At 40.7% G+C, this 16,826-nt stretch overlaps 1 protein-coding gene across 2 annotated transcripts; it reads left to right on the top strand.

Moving 5' to 3' along the window:
* The first annotated feature begins 382 nt into the window (after positions 1-382).
* LOC121602285 (beta-alanine transporter) lies at positions 383-16,723 on the top strand. Of its 2 annotated transcripts, none has more exons than XM_041931057.1 (8): positions 383-498; positions 3,881-4,188; positions 4,278-4,393; positions 11,411-11,573; positions 11,663-11,839; positions 11,974-12,123; positions 15,668-15,895; positions 15,977-16,723. In XM_041931057.1, exons 2-8 carry the CDS (start codon positions 3,956-3,958, stop codon positions 16,674-16,676), a joined length of 1,767 nt encoding a protein of 588 aa, XP_041786991.1. In that variant the 5' UTR covers positions 383-498; positions 3,881-3,955; the 3' UTR covers positions 16,677-16,723. The 2 variants fall into 2 exon arrangements, with proteins under 2 accessions (XP_041786991.1, XP_041786997.1); XM_041931063.1 differs by lacking the exon at positions 383-498 and adding an exon at positions 505-629.
* The last annotated feature ends 103 nt before the right edge of the window (positions 16,724-16,826 follow it).

Below are 16,826 nucleotides of genomic sequence, written 5' to 3'. Positions count from 1 at the left end.
GGGTTTGGTTTGATAAGGAAGAGTATCTGATTACAATAAAGTACACATTGTTACACCACCCAAGTGGATGCGTTCCAGTTCCTTATTAGAGTGTGCAATTGCACAAGATCAAAAAGGGATCATTCATCGACATAGAATCTGGGCAGCAGAAATGCGCAATAGGCTCCGATCACTCTTTGCGCGACACACTGGAGGACCAAACCAGCCTAGTTGCGTTATCAAGTGCCGGTGCAAACTCACCATGACTGAACAAACTACCAAGAGATGAACTCTACGGTGTACTTACACCACACGAAGCGGTCTCGCGCTGAAAATCTTAATTCCAATAAAAGATAATGCTGGATGGACGCATGGATTACGGCGCCGGCGGGTGGACATTGTGTACGGCCACGGCCACTTATCAGTTCGGGCGGCATCTCGCGAGCCGACGGTCGGATTCTGCTCGTCAAGCTCGTCTATCCAGCGACAGCATCCAGACTTCCAGACAGTTTGTGCGAGGTAACGTGAAGTGATTATGGTAGAGCCGAGAGTTTTCCGATCTGTGTTGGCGGAGCCCTGGAGCTTGATTTAGACAGGCTGATTGAACAAATTGAAAACCAATTATACGTCAATTAAAGTGCTTTTACCATGTGAGTGGGGTTGGTGAGCGAGTGTGTGTGTGTGTGTGTGTGTGTGTGTGTGTGTGTGTGTGTGTGTGTGTGTGTGTGGTGTGTGTGTGTGTGTGTGTGTGTGTGTGTGTGTGTGTGTGTGTGTGTGTGTGTGTGTGTGTGTGTGTGGTGTGTGTGTGTGTGTGTGTGTGTGGTGTGTGTGTGTGTGTGTGTGTGTGTGTGTGTGTGTGTGTGTGTGTGTGTGTGTGTGTGTGTGTGTGTGTGTGTGTGTGTGTGTGTGTGTGTGTGTGTGGTTTAATGTGCGATCGAAAGGATATCAAAGGTGCAGTTTGGTGGCGGTCAAGTGATTTGGTGCTTTATCTTTTAGGTGGTTAAGCTGAGCGGTCGTTTCTGCTTGATTGGTGGTCTACCGGTGAGATGCATACTTGTCACACCGGAAATGGCCATAAATGAAGTAGAAGTCCGACAACTTTAGGGCCAATTTTGTTTTGCTTCACAAAAGCGAGGAGGGTTCTAAAAAGGAATAGAAAAGTGGACAGCTGTGCAGGGATGATGGACAAGTTGAGTGTGATAATCGTACACCTGAAGAGCAGCAGTCAAATGAGCGTGACGAGAAAAGCTTCCCTGAAGTGGAATAATTGAGTATGATTAATATCACTGCCTAGAAGAATAGACTTCATTTTCCTGATAAGTGTTTTGCCAATGGAGAACATGGAACAGGGTCACAGTTTTGCGCAGCTGGTGGTGTAAATAGCTAGAAATTTCGTTTAATTTAATTTACAACAAAATTGCTTCATCAAATGCTGCGTCATTCCTATAATAAATTCATCAAAACGCTCTCCAAATTCAACAAGGAACTATACGTTTTCAAAATGTGCTGAAATTCAAATCCATACTGCATGAAACTGAATAGTACTCATCGTGCTATAGATTCGTATTATTTTCAAATACAAAATAGTCAGAAGCATTGAAAATAACCCATAAAACAACCAAGCCAATCAGTGCGTCATGTTCAACTATGTGCTTTAGGAAATGGTACAAAGCACACGCTATCACATTTTGAATTGATGAAACCCTATTGCTCAAATCTAGCTCACTATTGTTGCCCAATAGAAACGTGAATGTGGTTTTCAATTTACAATCAATCCAATTCAAGAGCTATCATACTTTTCCGCGCAAAACATCGTCAATGCAGCACTTTAAACGTATGTGCGTTTCATCGACCATTTGGGATTTCAAAACGCCATCATCCTTCCCCAACGGTACATGCTCTATCGATAATTTCACATGGAATCAACCATTGCTGTCATTGCGCTTATTGCTTACTGTTGCTGAAGCATCTACCCATCGGCCGTAGCAGTCATTTACTTGGGAATATGTTATATTTGCTGCTTTACGATACAAAGCTTTCCATCCTGAGAACGATTTTTCTACATCAAAATTAAAATTTTAATCGACAGTGCTACAGTGTGGTTGGGGGGTTAGCGCAAACCAGTGCGCTGTGCTGACGGATGCACGATTACCGGGCACAATCTATTGCCACATCGTGGTTACCGTTCCGTGTGTGCCGTTACGGCCACCGAACCTTTTCGGCTTGGGGAAATTAAAATATGAAAATGAAGTCACCCTCGCCTGTTTCTGCTGCTGCTCATGCGGTAGAAAAATGTGTCTTCGTTCCGTCATTCGTTTACTTTTGATACTGCGTGGTTTTTTTTTTCTGTTTGCCCATATGCTTACACTGCCTCGCGACCATCCAACCCAGTAAAGCGTTATTTTTAATTCACTTCCTTTTTTGTGTATCGCTGGTTCGAGAGAACGGCCCTCGTGCTTATTTGAAAAATGAAAACGACATGTTAGTGACAGCGTGATTGCGAGAGGTACCGCCAGCAGCAGCAGCAGCAGCAGTAATAAGGATTACACAGTTTTGCCTTTTGCCGTGGTACTGTGGCTGTTTTGCCTCCGAGTCCATGTGCACGGGAATGGCGAAAAAGGTTGTTCGGTTAATTGTTTCGGTCGCAAATACGCATTGCGTACACACGCAATAAAACGGGAGTAATTTTGGTCGGAAAACTGGACTGAGAATGAGAGACAAAAACGTGTACAGATTATGTAGATAGGTGGGATGTATTAAACCTGCGAGTTAAAAGGCACAGACGCTTTTGAATATGTGTGGCTAAAAAAATGGGAACTGGCTAGTATAGGGAAGATATATTCTCATTTATTACATATTTGATATTGGTTCCGAGTTTGGAAGATTTATTGAAATGGTTATTGAAATATTTTCAAATGAATGAAATGTTACTTTATTGCCTTTCAAAATATCAATCTCTAATGTTGATTGTAACGGGTAATGAAACATCTTTGTAACAGCTGCTTTGGATTAGTTTTATAGGATAACTTTATACGTGTACATTTCGTACGATAATTTATTGTACTGTATTGTATTGTATAGCGACCTGGTAATTTATTTCTCCTTTTCAATTATGCTGAAATTGCTTTGATTAATTAATTAACACATAAATTAAGAATTTACCCATAAATAGTTTTATTTTAGTTTCGTTTTTTTTGTTATCAGTTTTATAAAACTCTTATTACAGTGCTTCTTTACTCATCAATACCAAGCTATGACCACAAATGTGACCAATCAATAAAATACATTTAATTGAACAAATGAGTTGATTAACATTTCAGCCACTAAATCGAACAAAAATTATAAAAATATTTATTTTGAATGTGCATTCAAAATAATCTGGTAGATCTATTACCTACATATGGCTTCCACAAAGAGTAAAATTTCATGAACTACTTATTTGTGTGTCTTATTTTTACTCTTCAAACTGCTAGAGCTGCTCTTCAGTACAACAGCATACTCGAACTATCGTTATAGAGTCAAGAGTTAAGCCATATATGTTAAAGAATTACACGATCGATTTTTGCGATACGAGGATTTTTTTGGAATTTCAAACAACCCACGTCCGAGAAGGCGGGGATTCTATTATTAGACAGAACAATAAATCAATCAATTACATTTAATGGAAAACTTTCAACAAACAAAACAGAGACTTTAATTTTTGTAGCATATTTTATTGCATTTCAATATAATTGTTTGCCATGTTATGAGATGATTCCTGAAAGAGGTTCTACAATGTCATTCTGTTTCGGAAAATAGATAGTGTACCTTAGTTTACAAGCAATAATACGATCTTATCCCCTTCCCTACCTATTTCAAACATTTGATGTTGATTGTGTATACCAATAATCTTATTTCACAGCATTTGCCGCGTATACCCACCACGAACTCCAGTGTAAAACACTTCGCCTTGCGAGATTAAAGAAAGGCCACCAGAATGGATACGCCCGACGACAGCTACGACGAAATCATGGCCCAGGCCGGTAACGATGGCAAGTTTCAGAGGCGTTACAATCTGCTCTTCAACTTCGGTGCCATCTGCTTTGCCTCCATGTCGTACATGAGCATAATCCTGGCGCTCAACAAGCCTCCCCACAACTGCTTCGTACCGGGCATGGAGCAGTACAACATCACCGATGCAAATCTCTGGAAAAACCTCACGTTACCCAGGTAAGGGAGCTGCTGGATTTTCGCCGTTTCATGACCACACTGAATGTGAGCAGATTTTTGACGATTTATTTACGCCTTTCATCACACAGAGAGACGGATAACCGGGGCCAACTAGGGTACAGCAAGTGTCAGATGTACAACATCACCGAGCAGCATCTGCAGCGTCACTACTCGGAATGGAGCTTTGCAAGCAACGACATCATCGGTGAGTGTGTAAACTACAGAACGGATTAGAGAACCGAGGGCTTAGGATTGGAAGCTACTTTTGTTTTATTTTTCGTTTTGTTATCACAATCCCCATTTACATAAATAGCTCAAACCTTCAAGTGGTCGTTTTAAGTCTGAAAGATTGGTTGCGATTTTTCGCAACCCTACCCGGGGAGGGCTTTGTCGAACGAAGGTCAGTAGAAGTAGCAATCGTTATTTTGATTTCGAAATCATTTCAAAATGTGATCGCATACCATCTCGTTTACCTTGTCCTCCCCTCTCACGATCGATCATTAGAATAGTAATCTTGGTAACGAAATCCAACAAAAGGCCATCCCACATACCATTTCAACGGCCGTAGCCCTGTAAGGGCCTGTGTGGCAACCCTTCGGTTTTACTTTGCTTTCTTTTTGCTATTGGTTAACCTCTGTGAGGCAAAATTCTTCAAGGGATTGGTTTGCTCAATTTAAAGAGGATTACTTGTGGGTGAACCGAACTATACAGCTACAGCTCTCGAAACGCCCAAGGAAGTCGGGTGGTTTAGTAAGCAAAATGGAAGCATTTCTGGAACGTTAAGAGAAAAAAAATCGTATACCAATTGGCCGTAGGAAGAGCATGGAAAGGCAGGAAAAAATACGATACCGCTACAATAGTCCTTCAAGCCACGTGAGTACCCTCTCCCAAGAGCGGAACCCTGAGAAGGTGCTTGTGGGAAAGATTATTCGAATTGGACGCGTGTTAAACGGTTAAAAAGGCTACAATACCAAAGCCTCCAGCCAAACCTTCCTGCCCCGTACATCCTACTACGGGAGAATTGCGTAGGCAAAATGGCAAATCGTGAAGAAGGTTTAATCTTGTGGAAAACTATTTTGCTTATCCCTATCCCCGGTTCAAGCGCGCGTGCCACTATTCGGCATGGGGCGGATTTTGCGGAGACGTTTCAGCAAAGCGACATTGAGCCAATGCTGCGGTCATAGAATGCGGAAGAAAGAAGGAAATATATAACCGAAGGAAGAAAAAACACAGTTCCGCAACGAAATGATGATCATCGTAGTCGTTGTCGGTTTTCCTTTCTTTCTCTTGGGAATTTTATGTGAATAGAAAACATATCCTTTTACAGTGCATTTCCGACATCATTGTAATGGTCATTTATGGACGGCTTAGGTTAATGGAATGTGCTGTTTTCCTCTTTCGTTTGTGTCGTTTCATTTCGGGTTCATTCCATAAGGAACTCGTCCATCGTCCAGATGGTGGCTCAAATGGTATTCAAAGAAATAGTGACCCTTTTTGAATGAATTTTCGACCGCACCAAGAAAAAACCCACCACCACCACCGATTGAGTCCCATTCGATGATGAAGAGAATTGCTTTGATGTGAACCGGTGGATCAAAGCTGACCGCAAGCAAAGCCAACCCAGCACGAAGCTTTTGAGCGAAAATGGCTTAAAATTATTTTATTTTATTTTATTTCAATGTGTTTTTGTGCAACATTCTCCAGGGCCCAAATCTCAGAAGATTACTTCGGTGTGTGGTTGTGATTTAAACGCTGCAACTTGGGTAGATACATAACCCATCCCGCGGTAGTCTGTAAAACCAACATTACTCCGTCCGGAAGATTATGGGGTAAAGTTACAATCGTGTTTTTTTAATCTCGACTGAACACTTTGTGTGCTTTTCAAAATCAGATTGAAGCAAAATCTGTATAAGACGATTACACAACTGTGGTAAAAACGATTAATACTTTCCCTGCTTGGTAAGGGGCTGGGAGAAAAACTATCACATAACACTAGCACGAGCAAAGCGACAAACTCCGTTAGCGTTGAGCATGTCAAGAAGTTTCGCAAACAGTTTTTACTTCTTCTCCAAAACCAAACAATCTACCCATTGGGGACGACCCTGGGATGAGGAAATTATTGAATGTGAAATGTGTCGAAAGGGTATGCTTTTCCTGCGCGTGCAATAAAAAATATGCATGAAGCAACACACAAGTTACACCAAACATTCAAAAACACACACAAATCACGAGATCGAGAGTGTGAGAAACTTTTACTTTTCTTATCCAATACAAGCAGAAGGCTTTTGGAGAAATTTGTAGAATGGTGAAATGCATAATTTAGACTCGTTTTTAGGATGATATCATTACAGCTTTAGGTCAAACTAAGAAAAGTAGAATTACTTGCGGATAAAAGATACAGATTCAAGAAAAGATGCAGCATAAATCAAAGTTTACAACCATTTCATTATATCAGATGCATTTTGTGTAATAAATTAAATAGTGCAATATTACAATTATCCTACTTTCAACATTTAAAAGCATTGCCTTTTCCCTAATAAAATTACTCAAGTTTAAACAAATGGCTCGAACAATGTTTTATTATTTCTCGAAGACTTGACAAATATGTGCATCGTTCTGCATAGTTCGTTAAGGTCGTTGCTCTCCTCGCAGAAGACGGGGCACAGGAAAAAGCTTAAAAATAAACGATCAAACTTTGCTGAGGTTGTTGTAGCCTTTCTCCCTCTGTAAAAGATTGCAACCAACAATAACATGCGCATGTAAAGCCCAACCCCTCCACTGATTGTAGTTTGCATAAGACGAACACATTAAAAAACTCCAAGCGAAAAAGTAACGACAAGGTAACAAACAATGCAAAAGCGCGACCTTAAGCAGTTTAAGCAGTAATGCCCACGGTACACCCTACGAAACTCAAAGAACGTCATAGAGCGAAGTGCAAAAAAAAGGGTTCTCCTTGCTTGTTTTTATCCTCCCAGTGCAAGTTCTTAAATTGTTCTGAAATAATCAGAGTGTTGCCCGTGGCAGGACATCAATTGTGAAATGATAACGAGGGAAGACAACGAATTCTGCATCGTTTGGTGTTGGCTGCGCTACTTGTTTCCCAAAATGGTTTCCCTTTTTGGCAGAAGACACGGCTTGAAGACAGACATTCTTTGCATAATCCATAACGGAGCTCAAACGATTGTACATACAGCAATCGATGCATGGGAAAAGCCCGCACGAAAGCTCACGGTCGGTACGTCCGGAGCGAAAGAAAGAAACATCTCGAGTGACTCGAGTACTGTTGAAACTAAGTTTGCGTAAGCAAGAAGGATTTTCGCTTGTTTGCGGGTTTTGTGTCGAAGGACGGCTTCACGTACCATTAGCACAAGCTGGTTGGTGTGCGGAGAAAAATAGAGGAGTAACATGTAATGAAAATATTTGTGTAATATCATTTGTCTATTTATAACGCAGCACATGCCGTTTTCGTTACCAGTTGTTGTCCGTTTCGGTGCTTATCTATGCATATGCATGATTGGTTGATGTAAGTTTCAAAAATTATGCTTCACTTGTACGAAATTATTAACTAATTATTTACAGCATCATTAGTTCATTTATTATCAATTTGCTGTATAAAGATTTCCATTTTTTTTCATGCATATATTGAAGTTACTACCCAAAATGTATATGTTTTTTCCCAAATAATTCTCAAATAAGTACTAGTACAAATATAACATCCTACAGCAATGGAAACTTTTCCATAACTGTTGGAATGAAATAGAACACAAAAAATCGGAATGTAAATTTCATAAAAAGTTAAACACCCCCAATTCACCTTGCAAATGCTTCAAGTGAAATAAACAAAAAATGCCTTCTCTTCTCAGATCAAGGCAACAGAGAACGAAATATAAATGAACGTAAACTTGAAGTTGAATCGCAGATTCCTTGCTCAACTCTAGACAGCCTCTTTGTTGTCTGAGAACCGTTACACAAGGACCAACGAATCTGGAGGTATCCATTCCTTTTTTTAAAGTATTGTAAACTTTTCACTCTGCTTGCCTTTAAAAAGAGAAAAAATCGCCAACGTGCTTGCACTCGAACCAAGACGCATGGCATGTGTTTTTGTGTGTGTTTTTTAGCCTTCACCGAGGCAAAGATGTTGCTAAATTTAGTGTTTCGCCCCGACTTGCATGCAGCATGCACGAAAGAGAAACCTTTAGCAGCGTCGAAATTTCCGTTTGTGTTTTTCTGTGTGTCTGTGTGTTAGTAAAATCAGAAAACCAACGAACCGGACTGTAACGGATCCAGAAGCACACCAATCGAGAGGTACTATTCTGCTAGTAGTTCACAGCGCACCTAATGCAGTCGCGGAAAGGAAATTACGATGGGATTTATTTTACAGCAGTACTATATCCCCATGCAGGCAGATTAAAGTGTGTAAATTCATTCACTTAACATGCACGGGCTGAAGCGCACAAAATGGTGAATGTTTCTATGGTAGATAAGTAGTTATAAAGTTACTTCGTGGGTAGTGTAATTCAATATATGTGTGTTGACACATTAATACATTCTAATGAAAAGGAAATCAGAAGTATTTTTATACATGTTTAATAAACTTTTTTGATAAAATAATTTATGTTTTCTGTAAAAAAATAGCTCGAGCAACTAAAACTTCCATGCAATAAGCTATTAGGGTTAATTATGTGACTCGAGTGTTAGAGAAAAAGTGTCAAAAATGCTGACTTTTTGTTATGATCCGTGTATACAACTCTATTTTTCTCTGGCTTGATATATCTAACTGAACGAAGGAAATTTGCATTCCATAACTCAAACGGAGGTTGTTTTTTGTCTAACAGCTTTCCGTCAGGCTAAAGCTACGAAAAGTGTTTTGTTTAACGGTTGAATTTAAGTAAGTAATTGAATATTTTTAAAGCACACAAATAGCATGTAATCAAGAAATGAAATAAAAATAAGCAATAAACAAATACTTTGTTCATAGCCTGTATGCATCATTTTACTTACGGATAATTTGCTAATATTTTTGATGGATTTGGTTTTCTTAACATTTAGTCTTGTCTCGAAGAGATTATCGAAGACTATCGAAGAGGATTCCGACACGGAAAATCAACCAATGATCAGATCTGAGCTGAGTTGCGCGCAAGGATGCTGGCTGAAAACCGGTCATTCTACAGTCTCAGAAAGTTGTTGTCATAAAAGAACCTGCGGAGACGTACGAAACTGGGACTATATAGTACTTGAATAGTACCGGTACTCACACGCGCCTCTGAGACATGGACACTGTCCAAATCTGACGAAACCCTTTTAGCCGCGTTCGAGAAGAAGATGCTCAGAAGGATTGTGGCCCCGTGTGTGCAAGAATAACAGAGGAAATTAAAATAAAGGATATTCATGCTAAAATGCACGCAAAAATTTCAAATTGAAAATGAAAATATAAAAATATGAAAAATATTAAAATAATAAAAATTGGCTAGTGTTTACCAAATTATAATAAAAATTTCTAAAAACCTCAAGAATTTGTCATTATCCGTGTCATTCGAGTATCTGGGCGACGTCGAGTTCCAATTTATCTCGGATAAATGGCATAGCACTTTAAGTTTATAAAGTAATGTTTATAATTGTGGTTTTCAATAACCATCTTCCACACGTTTGTGCGGTTTGGTTTTCAATGAAACGATTGAAGCCTAGATTAAATTAAATGAAATTAGTTTGATTGACAAAGACATTTACTTTTGTAAATCTAGGCCTAATCTAGCCTAATTAACCTTAATATTAATGCTAAGCTAACATAAAATGATCATGCTTTATTTAAAAGCAACGGAAAATCTGGCAGGAGACATATCAAGTACAGCGACAAAAAAGGAAGGAATTAAAGAAAAGGGAGGAAACAAACAGAGACATGGAAAGAACGAACAATTTTAAACCAATGCTTCGATTAATACATAATGATAAAAATTAATTCGAAAGACACAAAATAAAAGCCCTTTAGAAGACTCATGAACTGTTTAATGCTGTTATAAGTGGTTTTTATAACATCTTATTTACACCATATTTGTTGGTGTCGTTAAAAGCAAATCCTACTGGAAGATTTTCGAATCAATTGAAATTAGGCTTTTCAATACTCCGGTCTTTGACATGCAATACCTCCATGTGATTAGCTCTCCTCTCATTTGCCAGCCATTTTCCGCTTCTAGTCCCATTCTTCTTTAATAACACTTCTTTACATTTGTAAGTAAAACACAACACTTTTCGACATTCCGTTCGAAGAATTTCACATTTCAACGCGTGCCAAACGTGTCGAGAGCAAATAGAATCCCCAGCATGCGTGTGGCCAAACAGTAGCTTTCTTTGAAAGATGATATTATTCTACCTCGTACGGTAGAATCGTTTCCCAAAAGCTACCCCCACTCATCGGAGAGGTTTCATTCCGCCACAGCCAGGGCAAACACTAGACGGCATCGTTTTGGCAAGTGAAATTCCCGGATTTAATAGCCAGAAAATTTCCATTTTCTCAAAACACACTCTCAATGTTCAATAAACTCGCGCTGGGCGGTGGCAACGTTTTTTTAAACTGTTTTTTCTGCTTTCCATTCTTTTTTGGGCTTTTTATGATATGAAAGCGCTGCAATGCTGGTTGCGTGAATTTAGTCGATCATCAGCGGAACTGGCAGTGAACGGTGAAATTAGCGTTTTGTGTGGGCAGGAAACAGCCGCGGTGTAATCGATTGGAAAATGCCGGTCTATGTGTACGCACAGCTGTGCAAGGTGAAGCAGGGGATACAAGTTGTTAAAGAAATGTTTTTTTTTGCTCATGGCTGTACAGGATTTGTTGGATGAATATGTTTAAAAATACTTTTATACTTTAGAGGGTAAGTACATTGAGTGGAATAGTTTCTTCATTGTAACGTACAATCACTGCTAAATCCTTCTATAAAAATCCATGAAAACGGCATGATAAAACGAAAATTGTTTCATGATTTTGTTAAAGTATCTTTATTAACTAACAGAGTTCATAATTCATACTTATAATTTATATATCGAATGAAGTATAATAATACTTTGTATAAATTGAAAGTGAAGTACTAAATTATTCATTGTTTCTATTAAAACATTGCACTGTCTGAAAACATTCGCCAACCATTTGGTGATACACGCGATACCAAATTCACCAGCCCTTTAATTTCTCTGTCGCTTTTTTATCGGTGCACCTATCACATGATTACAGACTGCGCCTATGGCTACGAGTACGATCGAACGTACTACGACCGGACGCCCATCACCGAGTACGATTGGATCTGCGACAAGGGCTTCCGGGAGACGAACATTTTCATCTACAACCGATTGGGCGAACTTTTCGGCACAGTCATCTTTGGCCATCTCGGCGACACGTAAGCACACCACCCGCTGCTGCCGTCCCCTGCGCAGTTTGTCAGTTGATACAGCTAACGATTTCCCCCATTCTCCCCTGTTCACCCAGATTAGGCCGCCGGCCGGTGTTCTACCTGAGCATACTGATCATTACGGTTGGCCGGCTGGTTTCGATGTTTACCGCGGCCTACTACGTCGTGTTTTGCATCGCGGCCGTCGTCGGCAGCCTGACGGCGCACTCCATCTTCCAGGCACCTTTGATCATCGCCATGGAGATATCGAAGAGGTAACGGCCGCACCACGGCAATTGGGAAACAGTGGCGCCCCGATCGGGCGCCCGCAGTGGACACCAACAAATTGAACACCGACACCGTTGAAATGAGGATTTACCGCTTTTTTGTGTTGTTGCATGGTTTGCAGTGAACGACGCGGCCACATTTCGATGATGCAGTGCATCGGCTGGACGACCGGGCTGTGTATTCTGCCGATGGTGTTCTGGGCCACCAAGGACTGGTTCTGGGCGCTGCTGATTGTAACGATGCCGATCGTGCTGTTCATGTTCATACCGAGGTAAGTCGCAGGTTCGCTCACAGTCGGGCGGTGTGCCATCGATCTACCCAAACTACGGCTGTAGCGATGCAATCATCTCTTCCCGTGTCCAAATCTACTACCTGCACCTTGTCCGACAGTGTGTCAAACGCATGTCATCGGCTAAGTTCATTTAAGCGTAATTCTGCGAAGAAATTTACTCTTTTTTGCATGAACCAGTTGGACATTTTTTGCTTCTGCTGCGGGCAATCAGTGCACTGCAGTTTGCCGAACTTCGGAAGACGGTTGTTTAGTGATAGGGTTTGCATCGGTCCTGCGTCATTTACGACTCACGCACGGCCCAGAAGTATAGCAGAACACAGCGTCGTACTATTTGTAAAAGCACCGTTTTATGCAACTCGCTTGTGCATACCAGTTCCTGCAGCGCTTTATGCTCTCTGGAATATATGAAGAAGAAAAAAAACCAGGGAAATGCATTCTTTGTTCCACCGGAAGCAGCCCTGCATAGTTCCGTTTCGGCTCCGGGAGGGAACTAGGCAACTAGGTTGGATGCTTCAAGCAAGGGAAAAGCATTCCATCAACTTAACTTTTTCCCGAAAGCGCTTGTTTCGTTCGCCAATGTGTATATGCCAGCCGGCGCCAGAAGGCATCTTGATTGAAAATGCAACAATGTTGTCGCGCTCGGTGCAGGGAAATAAAACTTTTTAATTTGTGCTCGTGCATGCACGATGCAAAGCACCAGGCGCCCGGACTTGCCGCCCGCTAACTTGTTGGCACACACAGCGCCGTGAGTGAAAACAGCTGGCCCGAGTGAACCGTTTATGAGCAGTGGCAGCGATGAAATGGCGCTTTAAAGTTGTAGTGTTTGACAGGATGGGTGGTGATGCAGATAGCTTTTTATGTTTTTTTATCGTTTGTGTTTCTTTGTTTCGCAGAAAAACGAGCATTACAAGCTGGGGGGAAACATGTTTGAACACAATAACACAAATAGCGAGTTAAGTTGTACATTAAATCGTTTATCACTCAACTCATTCACTTCCAATCACTTGACTCATCTGTCAAAACGGTGACCATGAAAACGAACTGTTTTTACATATAAATTCCGATGTGCTATACAAACAAAACGAAACTACCTATTTACTGGCAATGAGTTGAATCATATTTCCCAGAAACTCGAAGATTGATTGCTTCCTATTTGTCTGTGTAATAAGTCGGCTTTTGACTTCGTGACATGTGAAATAGACTTCTGTTCTCTGATATATTATACATGAAAATTCGTGAAATTGCTGCCTAGTTACTAATAGCTTCAATCAAAATTTGGAAAATAAAACTCTGAGCAACATAATATTATTTTAATATTTTGGAAACGACATATTCATAAAAAATATACATATTCATATACATATTCTACCCTGTGGACATTTCCATTCTATCCTTAAGGTAGATTTCAGACAGCAATGCAGCGTTTTTAATGTATTAATCTTTGAATTTGTTTATACATGTTTCAGATTTTAATGACGGATTGGCAAAATTATGCTTTATACACTAGCATTGGAAAAACAGTAAAAAATTGTTTTTTTTTCTCAATATTTTGGGATATATACCTGTTGGTGCGTTGGTAACAGGCTCTTTCTTTCACCCGATAGTTTAATAAACGTTGTATAATCAGTCTTGATTTCTCTTATTTTATTTCGACACTGAAAAATCACTCGTTCGTCTCCGGTTTCATTGAAAGAGTGTCCCATAAGGTTACCTTTACCTTATCCACGTTCGGGAGATTGCGGGCATTCGGGAGTAAACGGCCCGATCAATCCGTGACGCTTCCCTCACTACACCCAGTGTTGCGAACGGTGACGTTCATCGACATAAAATTGTAAACATTCATTCGATTTGAAGCTTCCCATTCCAATCTCTCTCTGTCATTTGACATTCCCGTCAAAAAATGTCATTTGACATGAAGACATTTTCAAGATACATTCATTTGACATTCGCCAACCTGTATGAGTAGTGAACTGTGTCGTATTGCAAACGGCCGTATTCATGTCAAACTACAACAGAGCGTGCGGTGCAAAGGCTTTCATTTCACTAGTTTTTGCTATTTCACTAGAATCCCCATATTCAGTGACGATACACTTCATAATCCTCCGATCGTATCGATTTGTGTTGTTCAAAAAATGTCAAATGACATTCATACTACATTGTTTACATTTCATGTCACTGCATCAGCCCTGACGGTAGCGACACGAATGAATTTCGTTTAATGACAGTCGTGTCGTGGAAGCATTGAATGTCATCAGCCAAAAAATATTTTGACCGGCTGTTTACGGTGACTGTCATGAAAAATGTCAACAGTTAACAACACTGACTACACCATATGTGTAACGCCGTTTGCAGCTTACCCGGCGCTCTAGCACCAATCGAACACGACATCGAACATGAAAAATGTATGGGATTTGACGTGTTTGTCTTGTTTGTTTGTTTGTGTCTGACAGTGCACCTCCATATGTTTATATGGGTTTGTTCGAGTCGGATGTCGTGTTCGATTGGTGCCAGAGCGCAGCCTTAACGATGAAGACCGCACTACACGTACTAATCGAACGTTAATTTTACTTAATAATCTACTTAACCTTTGTTTCTATGACCAAAAATACACCCTCATCTTTATGACCACCTACCCGGGTAGGTAATACATTTTATAAGGGAATTTGTAATTTTATTGGTCAAAAAATTTCTTGTTTAACTTATTCTATGCAGCTATAATAACAATACTTGTTTTCATGTTATAAATTTATGAAGTATGGCTTTCAGTTACATAAATTGAATGCAAAGCAATTAGTTCAACTGACACTAATACACCGCCATGTCTTCCCGACTGTCGGGGCAATCATTTATTCTATGTGACTTTAGAAGAATATTAAGAGCTAGAAAACTTTTGGAATAGATTCTATAAATATAACTACATGCATTGCTATACAAATCATTACAAAATTAGCGACTAATTCAAACCAAAATCCTTTATTGTATGTATTACCTACCCGGGTAGGTGGTTATAGAAGTAAGGGGTAAAAGTTGATTTTATTTTTTAAAGCACATTTAAAAAAATTGAACAATTCTGAATTTTTTACCACTTTTTTAAAACATGTTTCTCTAGGCATTCTATTTTATAAAATATAATATTTATAATTATAATATAATTATAATATAATATATAATATTTTATATATATTAGATATAGATTTCTCATTACACGATATGCTTGTGGCAGTGAAATTCTAAGGTTCGAGACATTACGGATCATGGATGTATGAAGATGATTCAACTACAATTTAATAATGGTCAGTTTACATTCACATTGCGTATCCGGAAGACTTATAACTAGTGACTATATTGGAACAAATTATTCCATAAATTTAGTCATATGATTAAAATTACGACTTGTCGAAAAAGATGCCCAGATAGGAAACAATCTTATTTCAAATATGTTATCAAATGCCGTAAAATCAAAAAAATACAACCCCATCTTACAATACTTACCTGGCATGTCCATCCTTGCTCATCTCAACAGCTACACAATAGAGTCACCCCGATGGCTTGCAACACGCGGAAACTACCGCGAGGCAATGGTGCAGTTCCGCAAAATTGCAACCATCAACGGCATCCGGGAGCTGGCATTCGATGAGCGTGTGCTGGAAAAGCGTCTAGCCAACCATCGAACCGACAAGGTGTACGGACTCGCCTCCCTGTTCAACGGCTGGCGGATGGCGAAAAACACGATGCTAGTTATCCTGTGCTGGTAATACGCCTCCACCGACCATACTTGTCGCTCCGTTCGATGTTCTTCTAAATGTCACACTCTACACCTCTCTTCCTTCAGGACGGTGTGCAGCGTAACGTACTTCACGCTGGTGCTGCTGAGCTCACGCATGGATGGCAACCCGTTCCTTAACTTCATGTACCAGGGGCTGATCGAGGTGCCGGCAGCCTTTGCGGGACAGCGTGCGGCCGACCGCTTGGGACGGCGAGCAACGAACGCGATGGCTCTGTGCTGTGCCACCGTGGTCTGTCTCGTACTGGTGCTGATTGTGCGCGATCCGGCCAACGAAATGGCGGCCACGGTACTGACCACGTTCGTCAAGTTTTGCATCAGCATCACGTTCTTCGGCGTTAACCTGCAGTCGATCGAGATCTATCCGACCTGTCTGCGGCAAACGGGCATGGCGGTCGGCACGATCGCGGCCACTATCTTTGGCATCGTTGGCCCATACGTGGTTCACCTTGGCACCGAGTATGACGTGCGCTACCCGTTCCTGGTGATGGGACTTTCGTCCGCCGTCGGCATACTGGCGGCCCTCTTCCTGCCGGAAACGCTGCACCAATCGCTACCGAACACGATCGAGGAGGCACAAAAGTTTGGCAAAAATCAACGCTTCTGGTCGCTACCAAAAGCACCCCAGGTTACTCGGAAGGCGGATAGTAAAACCGACAAGCGGCACGACGGTTCCGATGCAAAGCCGGATGAATCGATTCGGCTGACAGTACCCGTCGAAGGGGAGGAGGCTGTTGGGAGAAAATAAAAGCACGCGCATCCGGGGTTTGTTCCATTTTCAGCGAGCAAAATCAATCAGAATGCGCGTTTTCTTTCCTTCGTTACTTCATCACAACACACTACCACCGAATGTAATTGATTTTATATTTTGTATTTCCTTCACTTTTCAACCATTTCT

This window comes from Anopheles merus, chromosome 2R (assembly GCF_017562075.2).
Source record: "Anopheles merus strain MAF chromosome 2R, AmerM5.1, whole genome shotgun sequence".
NCBI classification, from domain to species: Eukaryota; Metazoa; Arthropoda; class Insecta; order Diptera; family Culicidae; genus Anopheles; species Anopheles merus.
This window is presented reverse-complemented; position numbering and strand designations above follow the sequence as displayed.